This window comes from Lytechinus variegatus, chromosome 1 (genome assembly GCF_018143015.1).
Source record: "Lytechinus variegatus isolate NC3 chromosome 1, Lvar_3.0, whole genome shotgun sequence".
In the NCBI taxonomy this organism is placed as follows: domain Eukaryota; kingdom Metazoa; phylum Echinodermata; class Echinoidea; order Temnopleuroida; family Toxopneustidae; genus Lytechinus; species Lytechinus variegatus.
The window spans coordinates 40,931,457-40,952,061 of NC_054740.1; the positions used below are offsets into that span (position 1 = coordinate 40,931,457).

General features: G+C 33.4%; 1 protein-coding gene across 1 annotated transcript in view; it reads left to right on the forward strand.

Moving 5' to 3' along the window:
- LOC121414122 (SH3 domain-containing protein 19-like) overlaps nucleotides 1-18,316 on the forward strand; it is a 46,304-nt gene extending 27,988 nt beyond the window's left edge. The window contains exons 6-14 of the mRNA XM_041607191.1: nucleotides 4,654-4,722; nucleotides 5,225-5,353; nucleotides 6,949-7,128; nucleotides 9,084-9,124; nucleotides 9,490-9,698; nucleotides 10,403-10,464; nucleotides 12,703-12,840; nucleotides 13,218-13,487; nucleotides 13,796-18,316. Of these exons, the coding sequence (XP_041463125.1) occupies nucleotides 4,654-4,722; nucleotides 5,225-5,353; nucleotides 6,949-7,128; nucleotides 9,084-9,124; nucleotides 9,490-9,698; nucleotides 10,403-10,464; nucleotides 12,703-12,840; nucleotides 13,218-13,487; nucleotides 13,796-13,903 (1,206 nt within the window). The 3' untranslated portion in view covers nucleotides 13,904-18,316. The remainder of the gene's footprint in view (nucleotides 1-4,653; nucleotides 4,723-5,224; nucleotides 5,354-6,948; nucleotides 7,129-9,083; nucleotides 9,125-9,489; nucleotides 9,699-10,402; nucleotides 10,465-12,702; nucleotides 12,841-13,217; nucleotides 13,488-13,795) is intronic.
- Nucleotides 18,317-20,605: the final 2,289 nt, after the last annotated feature.

Consider the following 20,605-nt stretch of genomic DNA (forward strand, 5'->3'; position numbering starts at 1 on the left):
TGAATAATTTTACACATTCACCGATAGAGAGAGAGAGAAAGAGCAAGGGGGGCATCTACATGTAGGCCTATATCTGCAGACTCCTATATTAAAAAGATGACAAAACGTAAAGGTCAAGTATACCTGCCACTAATTAAAGCTGTACTTACACTCTTTGTAGAGAGATTATAATCATTTGGCATCCTTGAACTACATTGTAGTTCTACTACACAGACACGCCTACCTTCAGTGTATGATCAGGAAATGATTCAATATTAATTATCCGTCATCCTGTTCCAATGTTTTTGTCCTTATTTAGTTTTCTGTGACTGAATATAAAAGATCATGTACATCGTACACATTTACCATTCTTTTTGTACATACTTGTATTGTTGTTAAGAACTGTGTAATTGTAACACAATTGAGTCCATACATTGTAAGAACAACCCAAGTCTACAATACATGTAGAATGAGTAAATAAGGAAAAACAAAATGATTACCATTTATGTCCAATGAGAGTTTCAGTTAGATTTTCACTCATTTTGGGTAGTATACAGCGCGTATCAATAAAAAAGCTACTCTTTGAAAAAGTCCTGGGAACTGAAAAATATACAAAATGTGGATAATTTTCTCACATAATTTCTTGGGTTTATTTTGGTCTCATCTATCAAATGAAAGAAGAAATTGTGACAGAATGTTACGACTGAGTGAGCACTGTCCTGATTTGTAAAGCTCGCAGAAATCAATTTGCACAGAAATGCTCATTATTTTTACGCTGTGTCAAGTACAAAAGGCAATTTAAGCAATCTGACCGTGCGGTACATTTCCCATACATTTTTTTCTTCATTTTTATCCAAATGACATGTGCACAGGTATGCATTAAAAATGATGACATTTGAGGTATCAATAATTTAAAAACACTTAGTATTAGAACTCTGTATTTTGCTCGAGTTTTATACTCATAAACAGAAATAGTAGCATAGATACTGGACATAATCTAATCTAGTTCAAGTTCAACTTTATTAATTTCCAATTAAAAAAATTTTTTTTTACAAGAAATTGGATAGAAGTATGCAATTAATAATGAAATAAAGCATTATTAGATAATAATCCATCTGGGTATAGGCTTTTTGAAAGGGGGAGGGGGGGTTGAACCCCTTTAATAACCCCCCCCCCTTCAATCTGCGTACACTACTGTTGTGTATTGAAATTAGGTATGGCTGTAAAAATCCTAAGTCTTGTCAAGACAGCTCCCTCTATTATTTGAGAAAGGTTTATAAATTAAAAACATATATGAGTAAATTCTTATCAATGTATTTTTGTAAACCATCTCTTACCCTTCAGACCTGCTTCCTTAATGATATTGTCAATTTTTGTGAATTCTGTTGAAATTGAATTTGGTTCTTGAGAATGAGAGCGAAGTGAAACAGGAAACAGTAGCTTGGTTGCTTGGATCACTATTTATTCCCCCCCCCCTATGTCTTTCAACTTTATAATCATACTATCAAATTCAGTCAAACCTGCTTCTAGCAATGTTGTCAATGAACCAAAAGTTTGGTTGAAATTTCCCCTATTGAATTACAGGAACGTGGTCATAAAGATCACCTATTTGTCTCCCTTTTATAGACAGGGTTTCAATACAAGATCTTGTTATAAATTTGTAATTCACATTTGCAGTCAAGTTCCTTGTAACCCCTCCCAAAGGCACCCATTATAATGAAATGATAATTTTTTTTTGTCGTATTGAATGAATATACATTCAGTGTTTTGGAAACAGATTGTGCAGAAGTCTGCAGTGAAACAAATTGTTTTTTCGCACCGGTACCTTTATAATAACCCCCCCCCAAAAAAAAAAACATGACATCATGCTATACATGTACATTGTAAGTCTCAATCATGTCACAGATACATCATAGTATGTGTACATAGTCTTTTAAGGATTTATTGCACTTGCCATGAATACTTATGAAACAGAAACAAAGTTTTCATTTTTATTCATGTAGTGAACATTTAACTTGAGCCAACCAGTATGTACATTCCATTATTTGTTACATGAATATTTCTGTATGAATGCAGAAGTTTTAATACCGCTTTGATAGACTCAGTCATTCTTCTTACATGTACATTCTTTATCTCCTTGAGGAGTGGTACAGAAATAATAAAATATTAAAAATAGAAATGATTCCATAAATACAGAGCTAACCATGTTAAAATATAGACCTAGTTATTCTTTGTTCTATGTTCTTTTAAGGGGTGATGTGGAAGTATTAATATACTCTATGAGAATAAAAACGATTCCATTATTCATATTTGTATAAAATACTGATGTTACCACGTTTATATAGACTCATTCATCCTTTATCCTATGATCTTTATTTTTTTAGAGGTAATATTAATAATCTGACTCCATTGTTTCTTTATAAACATTTCTGTTGAATTCAAAAGTTACCATGCTTTTGTACACTCAGTCATCCTTCTGCATGTTTTTTTTCTCTCTGAAGGAGTGATGCTTAACTTTTTTCATCTTTAGATAGAATAGAGATGATGCCATTATTTCTGAAATAATTATCAATATTTCTGTATAAAGACAGTGATTATCATTACTATGTATATTGAAGGTCAGTCATCCTTCTTCCTTTGTTCTTTGTCTCTTAGGGGTAAAGTGGAAATGTATCATCTTTTAAAGAATAAAGATGATTCCATTACTTCTCACAAACATTTCTGTTTGAATACAAAAGTTACCATGCTTTTGTACACTCAGTCATCCTTCTTCACATGTTTTTTTTTCTCTGAAGGAGTGATGCATACATGTAACTACTTTTCATCGGTAGAAGAAAATAATACAGTGATTATCATTACCATGTTCTTCCTTTGTTTTTTATCTCTTGGGGTGAAGTGGAAATGTTAATCATCTGTAAAATAATAAAATGATTCCATTATTTTTCACAAACATTTCTTTTTGAATATTGTAGTAACCATGCTTGTGTAGACTCACTCATCCTTCTTTAAAGTTGTGATGTAGAAATATTAATCATCTCTATATTAAGGTATAAATAAAGATGATTCCATTCAACATTTCTGTTTGAATACAGAAGTTTTTATGACTTTGTACATGTAGACTCCTTATGCCTACAGTCTTTAAAGGGGTGATGTGGGAATACTAATCATCTAAGAATAGTTTGCAAGAGTCTATAATTAGAATGTGGTTAAGTGTGATACTACAGTGTGTATGAGTCACTTATTTTTAGATCAGTTTGCCCTTGTCTTTCAACACCTGTTAGGGTCTGAAGTTAAATGTTATATTTCCCAGTAGAGGAAGAACCCTTGGCTTTCATTTTATCAGGGGAAGAATTACAGAGGGTTGGGGGTGATTTGCCCCCCCCCCCCACCCCGAAATGCTCAAAAGACCACTGAAAATTAAAGCTATCTGAAATTGAAAGAATTATGTCGATGGCAATGTGATGAAAATCTATGTATCAGAAATTCAGAAATATGGATTTTAAAGTTTTATTTTTTTAAATGTCACTTGCTAGTAGCTCCACCGTTCATTATGTAATTGATGTTCATGAAATACCATTTAAAAATTCAAAAATTTACCTGCACATTCAATAATATACCAGATGTAATTTTGTATGTGATTCTTTTACAAGTCCACTCCAACAAAAACTTGATTTGAATAAAAAGAGAAAAATTTAACAAGCATAACATTGAAAATTTCATCAAAATTGGATGTGAAATAAGAAAGTTATGACATTTCAAAGTTTTGCTTATTTTTAACAAAATAGTTATATGAACGAGCCAGTTACATCCAAATGAGAGAGTCGATGACATCACTCACTCACTATTTCTTTTGTATTTTATTATATGAAATATTTGTATTTTCTCGTCATTGTCATGTGAAATTAAGTTTCATTCCTCCCTAAACACGTGGAATTACATTATTTGAACATTTTGTGCTTCAGGCAAGGAGGTCCTAATCGTCAAATTCATAAAAATTGATATATTGTATAATTTAAACAATAAAAAAAAAGAAATAGTGAGTGAGCATTGAGCTTGTCTGATTTTTCTCTATTGATTCAAATCAACATTTTTCTGAGGTGGACTTGACCTTTAAGAAATGTACACATATTTTCAGTCACTATATCTCATCATTAAAGGGATGGTCCGGGCTGAAAATATTTATATCTTAATACATACTGTAGAATAGAATTCACTGAGCAAAATGCTGAAAATTTCATCAAAATCGGATAACAAATAATAAAGTTGTTGAAGTTTAAACTTTAGCAATATTTTGTGAAAATAGTCATGAATATTCATTAGGTGGGCTCATGATGTCACATCTCCACTTTCCGTTTTCTTTATATGTCATTACATAAAATCACAATTATTTCATACTTGTGTAATATGTCTCTCCTAATGAAATAAGTTGCAGCAATAAATATCTAATGCACTAAAACAGTTGTCAATCCAATTTTTTCTAGTTCTTGGAGGAAAAAATTTGAATAATTGCTAAACTTTAAAATTCAATAACTTTGTTATTTGTTATCCGATTTTGATGAAATTTTTGGCATTTTGCTCAGTGAATTCTACTCTATTAAAGCTATACATACTTTCAGCCCGGACCATCCCTTTAAATGATCTTTTTTATATGTATTTTTCTTCTTTTGTCACCAGGGATCTGAACCCCATGCTGTTGCTACATTTGATTATAAAGGAGTTGAGGCCGATGAACTCTCATTCAAGGTATCAAACTTGTCTCAAATAAATTTTTATCCAATGTTTAAAGGGTCACTGAACTAAAAAGAACAAAAATGTTTTGAATTCCATTTGAGAAATAGAGACTGATGGTGATTGTCTGAGAGTCAAAGGTGACCTATTCCAATATTTGGAAGCGGTTATCGTCAAAGTCCTATCTCAAGCCAGTTCCCATGTGATTTATGTACTGACAGAGTGGGTCACCGGAGGCTTGTATATTCATGCATTTGATTAAAAAAATGCATCTTTCATATGATTGATACTAATTTTGATTCAGTTTTCATACTAATCAAAGTTCATTTATTGGAGTGATTAATTTATTCATTCACTATTTGTTTTCTTTTTCATGATTCATATAAATCTGTATTAAGAATGCACTATTTCACAAGAAAAGTTAGGTTATATACATGTAGATTTCCAGCTTGTGTTATTTCATTTAATTATTTTACAAAAGTGATAAGATATGGATGTTTTTGTTTTATCATTTTAGACTGATGACATCATCATTCTCGTCAGGAGGATCGATGCTGATTGGTTGGTTGGTAAATGCAACAACAAGGAAGGAATGTTTCCAGTTCAGTTTGTTAAAATCGTGAAAGATCTCAACGAAACTAAGGAGGTACGTTCTTATTTTTTAATATTGCATTCTTTCTTTTTCTTTGTCTCAATTTTGGCAGAGAGAAAATCATGAATGATAATGAAATTGGATGGATGTTTACAGATATTATTTTAGGTTTTATCATTATTATTATTATTCATGGTTTATTTCAAATTGTATCTCGCAGCCAGTGGCTGAATCTTACACAATTAAAAAAAAAAAGATATGAACATGGTCATGATAATAAGGCATAACATTGAAATCCATAATAGAGTGACACAAAAATAATGAAAAAGGTTTAAAAAATGGTCCATGGAAAGAGACTACCATATTGATTTTTTTAAAGTTAGGATTGTTAACTAATTCGACTTGGAAACTTATGAAATAAATTAGTAATATTAATGAAATTTTAACAGTTGCATTTCTAATAGTTTGATAAGCAATGCATATATTTTTTATTCACTTGGCAGACCTTCATTTTTGAGGAGTGTGATTGCGCCGGCACTCCCACAGTGCTCCTAAAAAAAATTAAGGAGAACAAAACATCGTGCTCCTAAAAAAAAAAATTTTAAGCCTTCACAAAAAGTTGCTGAAATTTCATATTTTACATCTTTATATTCATGAAATAGGCATTTGTTTTCCAGAATTCCTTGAAATTAGTTGGAAACGACCAAAAAAATGAAGAATATTCACCTCTTTCCTGACTCTGATTTGATTTTAAACTCGGTAAATATTGTATTCCCATATGTAGATTTTCATGGTGTTGACCAAGTGTAAAAGGATCAATAACGATCAAAACGATCAACAATCATTTTCAGTTAATGTTGCAACACCATGGAAGTCTACATGTGGGACTACAATATTTACCAAGTGTAAAATCAAATCAGAGTTGGGAAAGAGGTGAATATTCTTCATTTTACTGATAGTTTTAACTAAATCATAATATTTTCAAGGAATTATGGAAAATAGATGGCCATTTCATGGATTTAAAGATGTAAAATGTGAAATTCTAGCAATTTTTTGTACAGTATTTTTGGTAAAGTTTTTGTTATGCAGGAGCACGATATTTTGTAAAAGGATTGACCAAGGCTTAATTTCACCACATATTAATTAATAGCTACACAGCTAATACATTTAGAATTTTAAGAAAAATCTACAATTTATCATACATGTATAATTGAATTGATTTGAGCTCCTCAAGGAGAGCGATTCTGAGGAGTCTAATATCCATTTTGTAGTCTAATGCCTAGATATCACCGTTGGAGTGATTTCGCCCTCATAACAGCCCAAATCGCCCCCCAAAATTTTTTCCCCAAAAATGCATGCTTTGGGGTGACCATTCTTTTTAGAGTTACCCCAAGATCTGTCACAAACAATTTTTTGAAAATTTATTTTATAGACAATATTATAATTATGGCAGAATAATGTGGCAGAATAATATTTGTGTTTACTGCATTTAATTGCTTCTTGCCCCTAAAACGTAGCAAATTCTGCCATTGCCCAAATGTGTAAAAAAAGGATAGCCCCTGAAAATAAGTTTCATTCCAACCCTACTAAATGTTCTAGTTTCCATTTTGTATTAATTATTTATTGCTATATTTTGTATCCTTCATCAGGATGATTACAATGGCCCCCAGGCTGTAGCACTGTTTGGGTTCCTAGCCTCGGCGGCTGATGAGCTAAGCTTTGATGAGGGTGATACCATCAAACTATTAGGAACGGTCGGCACCGTGTGGTTCAGGGGAGAACTGAATGGAAAATCTGGTATTTTCCCCTCCAATCATGTGGAAGTCATTGTAAGTCATTGCTTTTCTTTGCTTCATTTGCCACTAATATAGGGAAAATATGAATGACAAGTAGAAGCTTGGTTTTTAAAGGACAAGTCCACCCCCCAAAAAAGTTGACTTGAACTAAAAGAAAAAAAATCCAACAAGCAAAACGCTGAAAATTTTATCAAAATAGGATGTAAAATAAGAAAGTTATCACATTTTAAAGTTTTTCTTAATTTCACAAAAATGCACATCCTGGTGGGTATGCAAATGAGGAGACTGATGACCTCATCCACTCACTATTTCTTTTGTATTTTATTATATGAAATATGGAATATTTCATTTTTCTCCTCATTGTCAAGTGAAACAAAGATTCCTCCCTGAATATGTGGAATGAGCATTAGTTGATACTACATAATTTAATCAAGTTGCTCCTTATTGTCAAATCTATAAAAAATGAAATATTGTATAATTAAAAAAAAAAAGAAGAAATAGTGAGTGAGGGACATCATCGACTGTCTCATTTGCATGTCAAAAATAAGCAAAAGTTTAAAATGTCATAACTTTCTTATTTTACATCCGATTTTGATGAAATTTTCAGCATTTTGCTAGATTGATTTTTCTCTATTTATTAAGATAAACATTTTCTTGGGTGGACTTAACTTTTAAATGATTTTCCTTCATGTACAGTGGTGCCCCACCAGAAAATGAACACATTTGAAAGTGTTCAAGTTCTGCCATGTTTTGAGTAGAACATTGTAGTGTTGTTGTCTACATTCAACACTTAGCATGAAGGAATGCATTTTATTGTGTGGTTCACAAGGTTTTTGCTTTTCTAATTTCTTGATTCTTTAGTAACGTTGCTTATTTGTTGATTGTATGTGTATTTGTTACTCTGTTTTATAAAACATTTGCCATTTCAGCTGTTACAAGCTGCGATCATTTGTTTCTAATAAATCTGAATCTATACTGTATTATATTTTGTGAGAAAGAAATAAACTTAAAGGTCAAGTCCACCTCAGAAAATGTTGATTTGAACCAATAGAGTAAAATCAGACAAGAAAAAGGCTGAAAATTTCATCAAAATCGGATGTAAAATAAGAAAGTTATGACATTTCAAAGTTTCGCTTATTTTTAACAAAATAGTTATATGAACGAGCCAGTTACATCCAAATGAGAGAGAGTCGATGATGTCACTCACTCACTATTCATTTTGTTTTTTATCATTTGAATTATACAATATTTCAATTTTTACAAATTTAATGATTAGGACCTCCTTGCCTGAAGCACAAAATGTTAAAATAATGGAATTTCATGTGTTCAGGCAGGTATGAAACTTCATTTCACATGACAATGACGAGAAAATAAAAATATTTCATATAATAAAATACAAAAGAAATAGGGAGTGATGTCATCAGTTCCCTCATTTGCATACCGACCGAAATGTGCATATAACTGTTTTGTGAAATGAAGCGAAACTTTAAAATGTCATAACTTTCTTATTTTACATCCAATTTTGATTAAATTTTCAGTGTTATGCTTGTTGAATTTTTCTCTTTTTATTCAAATCAAGTTTTTGTTGGGGTGGACTTTTCCTTTAAAGTAAATACTAGAGACCCCAGTTTTCCACATTCTAAACTGCCAAATTCAATGTTCTTTGTTGTTTTAAACATTGAATTCCATGTTTTTCAATGACATGTACAAAACATAGGATAAAGCAATTGTTTCCATAGAGATGAAGATTGGCATGCACACACTAAACACTGAAAAGATTGAATGGCAGATTGTTCACTTATGCACATCTTTGTTTTATTGGATATTTGTGTTTGATTTTCCTGAAGTTTACAGTATCATTCTTCTTTTTTTTTACCTGGAAAATTGGGTTTTCTGTGAGATTTTTAAAATTATTACTAAAACTTGGGAACTGTTCTGGAACTTAATTATTCAAAATGTATTTAACCCTACTTTTTTTTATAATCCAGATACCTCTACCAGATGGTTCACCATCCACAGATAGTATCAGGTAAATATTCAGATCCTAAGAATCAAAACAATTATACCACAGTGACTCTGAATCCAGTTTGAGACCAAAACTACTTGTATAGTTCTTGAATCATTACCCAGAATGCAATATTTTGAACATGTACAGGTTCTTTATATTTTGAATCAGCACAAAATTTTATCCTATTCTACCCAAACTGTAGCGCCCCTCCCCTGAGCATGATCTGACCAATAATTATGCATCTTGTTCTGCAGTCAACTTGGAATAATTGTGAAATGCTCCCTGTCGGAGAAATTGGTTCCACTTAGCCAATCATTAGATCCTTAAACAGAAGGTTGAGTAAGACAGACTTAACTTTATTTCTTTTCACTTTCTCTGATTAATAGCGGACCTCGCTGCAAGGCCAAGTTTGACTACACCAGCAGCAGCGCGGACGATCTGACCTTCAACGAGGGCGCCATAATCAAACTAACTGGCCGAGTAGGTGATGAATGGTTTAGCGGTGAGCTGAACGGACAATCTGGCATCTTCCCTGGTGCTTTCGTTGATGTGATTGAAGATCTTCCTCCTTCCCGAAGGGCTTCTCCGACTATAGGTAGCCTCTCATTGTCATTTCACTATATAATGGATTATTTTAAAGGGATGCTCTAGGCTGAAGATATTTATATTTTAATAAATAGAGTAAAATCCACAGAGCAAAATGGTGAAAATTTGTTCAAAATTTTGAATTGAGGGTTGCAAGTAGCAAATTTTGAATTAGAGGGGTGCAGATGAACTTTTGATTTTTATATAGATTTAGCTATATCAATATGTATTTTCAATGGGGAAATTCTCAAAATATAGAGGGGTGTGCACCCCTGCCTAGTTCCACCAATGTTTAGGCGATGTATTTCACATTTTTCTATATCCTGAACGCTAGCACTCACACGTGGAATATGATCAGAAAGAAAAAAAATAAGTTTAATGATTCCATTCCCAATGCTGTATCTGATGCTGGTTCTAAATGAAATCTGCAGTATATACATGTAAGTTAATTATTGCACATTGTAAATTGGCAACACCATGAAATGAAAAACAATAATCACTTTTTTTAATGAAAATTGGCAACTCTTCACTAAAAATCATTTTGACTGATGTTGTTATATCCATATTTGTTTGGTTTTTTTTTTCAAAGTATGAAAATGAAGACACTCTAGTACCACCCATGTTATAATCACTATACCAGAACATGTATTTAAATTAAGTCGTGTAATGTATTTTATTTGATGCTAACCATTTCGTTCTCTTATTTTATGACAGGAAATGAAGTCCGTGCAATGTATGACTTTGATGGAGCAGACAATACAGAGCTTACTTTCAAAGTAAGTTTCACTTTCTAAATTTTTATTCTGTTGACACTTCTTTTGGCATTATGCATCTCAAATGTCTGGGTAGGTTTTCATCTCCTGATAACAGTTTCTTTATACATTGATTAGATTAGCCCATCATGTGTCAGTGAGTTTGAGTTTTGTTTATGATTTTATGACTCTTTTCATTGCTTGGGTCATAATGTGTACAAGTAAGGTTAGTCTGTTGATAAGCATATTCTACCATGTCACATTACCTAAGATCTAAACAGTTTGTTGTAATCAATGTCAGCTGTAACTATAAATGAATTCATGCTAGGAGGAAGATCAAGTTAAAGGAAACCAAAACCCAAGAAGAGTAGTAATTGTATTAAAAAAAAAAAGTTTCATCAAAATCGGTTATGAAATAAGCAAGTTATGGATGTTTAAGAAATCTTGTACTTTCTATGGGGATCCTTAAATTGGCAAACATGCTTCAAAATGGCTGATTTTGTGTACAAATCTCCATTTGTTTTGTACACAAATTTTCAGATTTTCCTAATTATCTTTCAAATTGCATCTTGCCTCCTGAGCACATCATATGTCATGGGAAAATTTGATTCACACCACATATGTCAAGGTCAGGAGGAGATAATGTAAAATATGTAAAATAAAGGGGAAAATCTGAAAATTTGTGTACAAAACAAATGGAGAGTTGTCCACAAAATCAGCCATTATGATTTGAAGCACGTTTGCCAATTTGAGTATCCCCATAGAATGTATAACAAGACTTTTTTAACGTCCATAACTTGCTTATTTCATAACCAATTTTGATGAAACTTTTTTAAATTGTTCCTCTCATTTTACTCTTTTCAATAAGATTGCTTCTCTTCTTGGGTTTTGGTTTCCTTAAAGAGATGAATGAGGTTTTAGAAAGAGGAATGTGAAGGAGGATATGGGGAAAAATTAAAGGGGAAGTTCACCCTGACAAAAAGTTTATTGTAAAAATAGCAGAAAAAATAATAAAAAATATTGCCGAAGGTTTGAGAAAAATTCATCAAGTGATTAAAAAGTTATTAGAATTTCAATTATTTGATTTGTGACGTCATATGCGAGCAGCATTTCTACATAGCGAATGGTAAAAAATCAATGAAATGTCATTTTCTCAGAAAATTGAAAATGGTTTTCACTGTACCTTTTGTATATCAATAGGCAAATCATTTCACACCCGATCATGAATAGAAAACAAAATTAAGGCATCAGGAACCATACAAAATTTCAATTTCATGCATTTTATATTACATGACACATGGGGGCAGCTGCTCGTTTATGACGTCACAAATCCAAAACTTTGAACTCTAATAACTTTCTTACTCTTTAACGGATTTTCCTCAAACCTTCACCAATATTTTTTACTATTTTTTCTGCTATTTTTACAACAAAGTTTTCTTCAGGGTGAACTTCCCCTTTAATAGAGATAGAAAGGTAGGGGAAGGAGAGGTGATAGAAAGAAGAAAAGGAGAAGCTAGAAGAAAGAGAGGAGATAAAAGATAGATGAGACTATTTTGAAAAATGAGTGACAGGCTGAATAACATGGTACGTAATGTTCAGGGATTATAGGCAGTTTTCAGACCACTACACTGGCAGGGTTCCCACGGTCATGGAAAATCCTAGAAAAATTTGTGGTCATGGAAAAGTCGGGGAGTTTGTAAAATTTGTGAAAAGTCATGGAAAAGTCATGGAATTGCATTTACCTCTTGGCTAAGGCAGCTTTCCAGTTTGTCATGTCTCGCAACTCTCTTACTCTGTGATCATGCTCTGCTATTAAATCGGTGTTCATGATTTCCATTTTTCCCAGTTTTGTGACATCCCAAATTCTATATAACCCCGGGACGTCACGGGAAGTCATGGAAAAGTCATGGAATTCTGTTTTCAAATTCTTGTGAGAACCCTGACTGGGGTTTCCAGACTCTCTTATACCCTGTATTATATGAATAGTGCATTAAATACTTAAGGTGGTGACTCTATTCTACACAGGCCCTCCATTTAACATCCTATCTGAGGAACATTGGGTTTTCCTCTGTAACATAGCCCTCGATTATGAAACATGGAAGGGGCATGTTAATATATACAGCAGGTGCCAGTCATCTGCCTGGGATGACTGAAACCCACAACCTTGGGTTTGATAGGCAGGCGCTTTACCAACTAAAGTAAATTCTTCCCGTGATGTAATTCTGATCATGTATCTTTTAAATCACGTTTTATCCCCTGTAGGATGGAGATAGGATCACTGTGACAGCACAGGTCAGTGGTGATTGGTTGGAAGGAGAACTAAATGGAAAGAAGGGAAGATTCCCAGCTGCATTTGTAGATAGAACACCCCCTGGACTTCCACAAGCTACTGATATTGAGGTACGGCTGTTAAAAGCTATGATGTGTGTGTGGGGGGCGGGGGGTAAAGAGGTATGGTTGATATAAGATGTAGTGTATAGGGGTAAGGTAGGAAAATTAACAGAAACGGGGTTATGGTAGGTTACAAACTTACCACAAGGTCATTGGTTAGAGGGAGAAATGAATGGAAAGAAAGGAATATTCCCTGCTGCATTTGTAGACATAGCATACTCTCACAAGCCACTGATATAGTGGTATGGCTGTTGTAAGCTAGAGTGAGAGAGGTGAGGTAGTTAAATATACAGATATTGTGTTATGGTTGGTGTAATACAACTTACCTCAAGGCCAGTGCTAATTTGTCCTGACTTATCAAGGTATAAAACCTTTATCTCCACTAGACATCTGGAGTCGATCCCCATTGTGTGGTATCATTTGACTTTGAACCTGCCGGGGATGATGAGATCAGACTGAAAGCGGGTGAAAAGGTCATCCTCCTTGAAAGGATCGGCGATGAGTGGCTTCGCGGCAAGGTTGACTCGCGAGAAGGTATCTTCCCTCGTTCATTCGTGGACGTCGTCATAGATCTTCCGTCTGCTGGTGCTACGCCGTCTACTGCTAAGGCGCTCCATGACTTTGATGCAGAAGATGCGGATGAGCTGACATTTAAAGTGAGTTTAATGTAATATTTAGGTTTTATAGCACAAATACAGTTTAAAGATAATTCTGCTTCTGGCAACAACAGAAAATAAAACGTTTACAGATTTTAACAAACTTTACACAGAATTATAAAAACTAAACAGAAATGTTATCATCCAAATGGTTTTTCAGGATAATGTTTCATTACAGAGTATTGAGCAAATAAAGATCAGAAAAATTACTGAAAAATGCCCATCTGTTTACAGTTTTGTCCCACATGTTGTGAAAATAAAAGACTTTACACCAACACCATATTTTTCTCTTTTTATTTATTTGACAGGCTGGAGATGTGATTTCCATCACAGAGCGTGTGAATGACGAATGGCTGATGGGCACAGTCAATGGCAAGTCTGGGCGATTCCCCGCAGCATTCGTTGAACTCTCGTGATGCGTGTTTGGAGAATCAGTAGATAGAGATTAATTCCTTCTCATTGAACATTGGTACAATTCAACTTGAATATACTGTATGTATTTGTATCAAGCAACTTATTCGTGAAACTTCCGTACAAAGACCCCTTCCCAAAGAAGAGTTGATTCCTCTCCTATGCTTAAACCAGTTTAACGAGGCAAAGCGACCTTGAAGACCACATCGTGAGGTGGTTTTCCAAACTGATTGAAAGACCACTTAAAATCACTTCCAAGATCACTTTGAGCAATCCCATTAAAGTCGTTTCCACTAAACTAATTTAAATAAGTAGATGAGAACTGGGTCTGAGTCACCATTCATTTCAGTGGTATGGAGTTAACATCCCACCGCTGCCACAATTAATTGAATGCCTAATGTAAATTCACTCTGTTCAATCCTTTGAGCACTTTAAATATATATTATTACCATAGTCATTGGATTTAGCATTTACAAGGATCCTCCAAAAGATGTTGTTAAAGCTTCATAATTACAAATGAGAGTGTGTAAGAAATACGGGAAGATTAAACTTTCACCAGTTTCTAGGAATATTGTATATTTGTAATTAGTAAAACGATGTATATTGCTGTATAAAATATATGGTATGTGCAAAGTTTACGTATAAGCCTTTCTAAAGATGTGTCTGCATGATGCTTTATTTCATTGGACAGATTCAAGCCTTGTTCAGAATCGACTTGTTTGTGCCTCCATTTTTTCCCCATAGTTTCTGACAATTGATTCGAAAGATCAATATTAAACTATGCCCATATTTGCATATCGGAAGGATGAATCTGTGAATAGATTTGATGTATCAAGCTTGCAGTTTAATAATAGTGATGGTTAGTTAATTTGTAGTTTGCATCTGCATGGTCTGCTAACAGATAATGAACCATCGTAAGTAGGGTTGGCAGTTTTAAAGAAATTTCCAAGCCAGGAAGGAAATACTGGGAAAACCCTATAAATCCTTGGAAGTACTTTTTTAGGATACACTGGGAAATGCTAGAATATGCTTGATAAACAACTGGGCAATATTCAAGAAGTATATTAAGTGTTTCCCTGCTTTTCCAACTATTATCCCATATTCCTAAATAATTCTTGAGGCAGTATTTGCTGTGATTTTCAAACATTATTTCTACTCCAGCCAACTCTGATCTTGATGACTTTAGTCTCAATATTCTATATGGAGTTAACTTATATGTCTATTTGTCAGTTGCTTGTCATTTGTGATATGTTCAATGTTCATTGTATTCATTAGCTGTTTGTAAGGGTGTGCAGACATACACTGAAGCTGAATTTGATTTTGGACATGTTAACAATCTTTTATCATACAACATGCTAAATTAAATGTATATGCTATGTTTACTTTGAACAATTTGTACTTGAATGTTTTACCAGCTGGCAGTACATTTACGTTCCTTATTTGTTCTAGCAAATCAGCAAAAACTGAAAGTTTGTAGATGAAACTCACGGCATGACCTTGCCATTCAATTTGTGCACTGAAGTAGACATTCTACTTGCTGTTAAGTGTATATCTCTATGTGTGTGACCCAACAACTCCCAGTCTACTCTTTATCATAAGGTAGGTATTTCCAGTCCGCTCGCATCTGCTTTTGCACTGCATTCTCATTCTCTTCTGACATTTCAAGGAAGAAACATTGTAAAACTTGCTACCTGTATTATCCCTCTTTCCTTGTACTATACTTACCTGCAAGCTACCAGAAGTCACTGGGTTATGCAAGTACATGTAAATGGCGTGAGCTACATCAGGGAATGTTGATTCTCATCTTGATTGTCATTAGTGAGAATTATTCCAAATATTTCCTACTGAAAGGGTATTTAGCTGGAACAAATACATTTGATTTCAATAGGGAATTTTCCTTGTGCTGCATTTCATTACTGTGAGATCACACGCATCATTCATTTGTCATGCATATCTTCACTCATTCCCTGAGTACCTGGGGAGTATTTCATGGAAACAAAAGTCAGTTATTATCACTGACAACTGTTATAAGCTGCTTAAATACTTGCGTATGATTGGCTGAGAGAAAAGTTTTTCTGAGAAAATCACTGGCAAGATGCCTCATGAAACACTAACCTGGGAAGCATTTTTAATGAAACATATGATCAATGGTAGTTATAAGCTACTGAAATCCTTGTATCTGATTGGCTAAGAACAAATGAGTCAGTTAAAATGACTGGCAAGATGCTTTGTGAAACACTCCCCAGATTTTGTTAGAGAATTCAAGTGTAAAACTAATGGAGGGAATTTCAACTAAGTAAATATGTACTCTAGCCATATGTTACTTGATTCTTTAAAGTGTGGTAGGGCCTTTATTACATCAAACACTCAGAGTTACATCAATTGAAATTAATTGTAGATATTAGATATCCTTTATAAAGTATTGAGAAGGTGTATATGGATTGCATGAAATAATACTGAAGATCAAATATTTATTGTGATTGAATATTCAAGATGTCCCATTAATTATTGTTCTGTTGTTTTTTTTAAATAAAATAATTGATAAAAGACATTGAACAAAATGCTATGCAACTGTAAATGCCTCTACTTTTATAGTTGAAGATGAATTATCATATATACTTTGTATCTTGACATATTTTCATTTTCTACATCTGATTGCCTCTAAGCAGTTGCTCTTTGAAACAAACCTTCTTTCCCCCCAAATAGAAAAATCCTTCAATCACAAACTAAAACAATTTTTTACATGTTTATTAAAAATCCTCTGTTAAAATTGTTTTTGATACTTTCAAAGTTACAGAAGTAATATATAATAAATAAAAAAAAAAGAATTTCACCTACAGTCAAATGTTTTTAAAAATTAGTCAAAGTGCTATTAATATCTTTAGATTCATACTCTTGCCTTACATTTGTGTAGAATTGAAGAATTGTATAAAACATAGATATATTTTGTTACAAAGTTTTAGTGTTGTATGAAGAAAAAAATATAAAGGATTATATGTTTTGGAACCAATAAATCTGTCAAGAGTTATATATATTTTTAGACAAGTTTTCATGGAGATTTTAGGCATTCTCAATTTTAAATTTGTCAAAAAAAATGTTAAAACATGAGCATGTATTGTTTTGTTTACTGTATGGTACATGTATATTCTATCCTTAGTCTATTTTCCTTGTTTAAATGACCAATTTTCATCTTCTTTTCTAGGGGCGGATCCAGGATTTTTCCAGAAAATTTTTGACCAGCCAAAAGACAAAAGGGTCTTCACTCCCGAATGAAAGTGATTTAAACAAATAAATTTTAAAAGCAAAAAAAAAAGAAAATCCACCAAAAAGACATTTTGTCTTTAATTTTGTTATCCCTCTCAAGGGGGGGGGGGGGGAGGGGGAGGGTGAGGGATATGAGCCCAATGTGCCCCCACTTGGATCCACCACTTTTTTTTCACTTTGCACCGTCAAGTAAATAAAGCTTGCTTGATATTCTACAATGTTGTCATTTTATATAATGTACATGGTAAATGTTTACGGCAGACTTCTTATTTTTTATGTGCACATCAAGTATTCAATTTGGTTGTTAAAAAGATTATTGATGTGGATTAGCGTTCAATTTTATCTTTTGCACTTGTTATAGTAACACCCCCCCCCCCCATCATCCCCACCCTACAATGAACATTCACAACAGGGATGCAAATCCTCCAAATGCACTTATGATCACAAATTCTAACTTTCTTAACACAAATTTCTCTTAAATATCAGAATTTCAAATTACAATAATGTACTGCTTCTGTGATTATCTCTCTGTTATTTTCAGGTAAAACTCTATCAGTATTATAAGTTTAGCTTCCTTGTAACCATGCTGGGCATGCCTTCTTATTTCTATTTACCTTGTTACTATGCGTCACGTCCTTGATTGTAAATTTTAAGAATTTTATTAAACTGTTCATAGGTCTTCTGTAAAAACAACTTTGAATAGTTTTCTAGTTGTTTATGCTATATTAGAGCATGAAACAAATTGTTATTTTTTATTGAAAGTAGTATAAAAAAAATTCAGCATGAAAATTAGCAATTGTGCAACGTAATTCTCTTTAATATTTCATATCTGCACCAGAGTAAATACATGTAGATTTGTTAAGTTTTATTGATTTGTTACATTATTCTAGTGAAGAAATTAAAACTGGTAGTATTACTTACCCGGGGAAAGGAAATATGCAAAAATATACTCATATTTTACTGGGAAGAGTTTAAAAGGACAGAGGATCGATTAATTACATCATTAAAATTTTTTGTTTCATATTTATACATACAATGACGATTTTACTGTAGGCTTGAATTTTAACTGCAAATAATATATTATAAAAAAAATTAGTTCACATGATAAATGCTGCTGTGTTTTGATATCATGTACCTTACTTGTTGGTATGTATGCCCAACACCAAAACAGTTGCAAAATGTTTTTGACTTCATCATGGCATGCATTCGCTGTAACTAACTGATGAACAATAAGAATACAAAGATGATGAATTCTCTTTGTTGTGGAGTAACTATGTGAATATAGAAATGTTTGTTGTAAAATATGGCAGCATGATGATGATGATGTTTCAGAGATTGTACAATTTTGAATATATATAGTATCATTATTAAAATAAATACACGAAAACATCACCAAAGTTTGTCCTGGTGTCTTTTGAAAAATCAAATTACTTGATTGTTACTATACATGTATAAAGAAGTGTGATCAATCTTGGTGTTGTACAATTACGGGTCTCCTTTATAATTATATTTGAGATCAATGTATGGAGAGGGTAGTATCTACACAACATCAGTATATTTGTAAATACCTTTTTAAATTATAATAATAAGGATAATTGGTTTTTATATAGCACTATTTCAATCAACGACTGCTCAAAGCGCGTCACAAGTATTATTACTTGGTCACTGGATTCATTTACTGGTATTCCCTTGTTGTATGCATGTGCAACTAGAAAAAAAGTAAATATGTCTTGGCTTGCTAGGCACATAACATTTATGGCCGAAATGCCAAAAATCAGTTGGGGGGGGTCTAGAATAATAATAATAATGAGACTTGTAAAGTGCCAAATCCACTCTGTAGAGTGCTCAAGGTGCATAAAGAGCTAAGAGTTAAATAGCAAAGTTTTTAGAAGATTTTTTAAACTTTCAATAGAGGTACATTTTTATGTCTTCAGGAAGGCTATTCCACAAAGTGGGGCATGCAAAAGCAAATGATCTTTACCCCCAAGTTATGGAAACTTTTGGAATGACAAGGAAGCCAGAGGTGGATAAGAGCAAATATCTGCCTGGTCTGTAGTGATTGGTAAATGAAACACTGTATTGTGGTGCTGATCCACAAGATCCCAGGCCACAGAACTGAAGCAAACTGTGGGCGGATAAAAGGGTAGGCCTATATATCTTTGTGTCACAATTTCCCCTGCCAAAAATTTTACTTCATTTTTGCATAAAGACGGGAAAGGGAAAAAGAGATGGAGAATTAGAGAAATGGGGGTGGAGAAGTAGAAGAGAAAGAAGAATGAAGAGGAGGAGAGGAAATGGAGAAAGAGGAGGATCGGAGGAGGAGGAGGAGAAGAAGGTGGAAGATGAGAAGGAGGAGGGGTAAATGGAGAAGGAAGAGTTAGAGAAGAAAAAGGACGAGAATATAGAGGAGGAGGAGCTAGAGAAGTAAAAGGACGAGAAGAATGAGGAGGCAGAAAAGGAGGAAGAGGAGCAGAAGATTGAGAAGAAAGAGAAGGAGGAAAAGGAGAAGGAGGCAGGAGCTGCATCCACGTCGCCAAAAAAGTGCTCCCAAAATAGAGTAAGGGAAGGCGGGGTAAGTTGTGACACGTTTTGCATGTTAGAATTGATATGATGAATAATATTGTAGAAATAAGTACATTGCCTTTAAATTTGATTCTTGGGAAATATTTTTCACCTATATAACTTTCTACCCCCATACTGAAATTAATTGTGACCTTTGAAAAAAACCTATGTCAAAATTATGTACAATGTATGCGAGAAGAACCATTATGTCAATATTTTATTTCAAGTCTTCTCACTTGCTAATTCTCTAACATCCTTTAAAAGTAAAATAAATGTCATGTGAATTTGCACCTTTCTGCCTGCATATCAATGGCTTTTCAAATTTTTTTTTACTATACATTACCATAAGAATTACCAATATTGTTCTTATTTTGTTACTATATTTAAAGATGTGTGTAGGTAAAAAGCACTGATCTATTTTACACCCTTTTTTATACTTTTTGGCTGAAATTTGTATTTTTTTCCTCTAAAAAAGTACTTTTTGTTTCAAAGTGGAAAACAGTGGTGGGGTCAGGGGTTATGCTATGGGTCATCAATACATGGCACCACCACAATGTCTGACTCATTCATTATTGGCCTGGGGTAGTGGCTGAACTTGCCCCTATGCTCAACTTACCCCGCCTTTCCCTATACTAGCCCTACTCATATAGGGCACATGAGAGTAATTCAACCGCGCGCAAAGCATGCCGGACAGGCGTAAGTAAAGATCACATGACTTTATTGATTAAAATAATTCATTAAAAATAGATCAAATGTTTGTATATCAAAAGAAAAACGATAGACATAATGCTATGTTCATACTCTTTCATAATCAAGGCGTTTGGGAAGGCTAGACTGCATTTTTGTATTTCATTTTAATCATTATTACCCACAATGCAGTT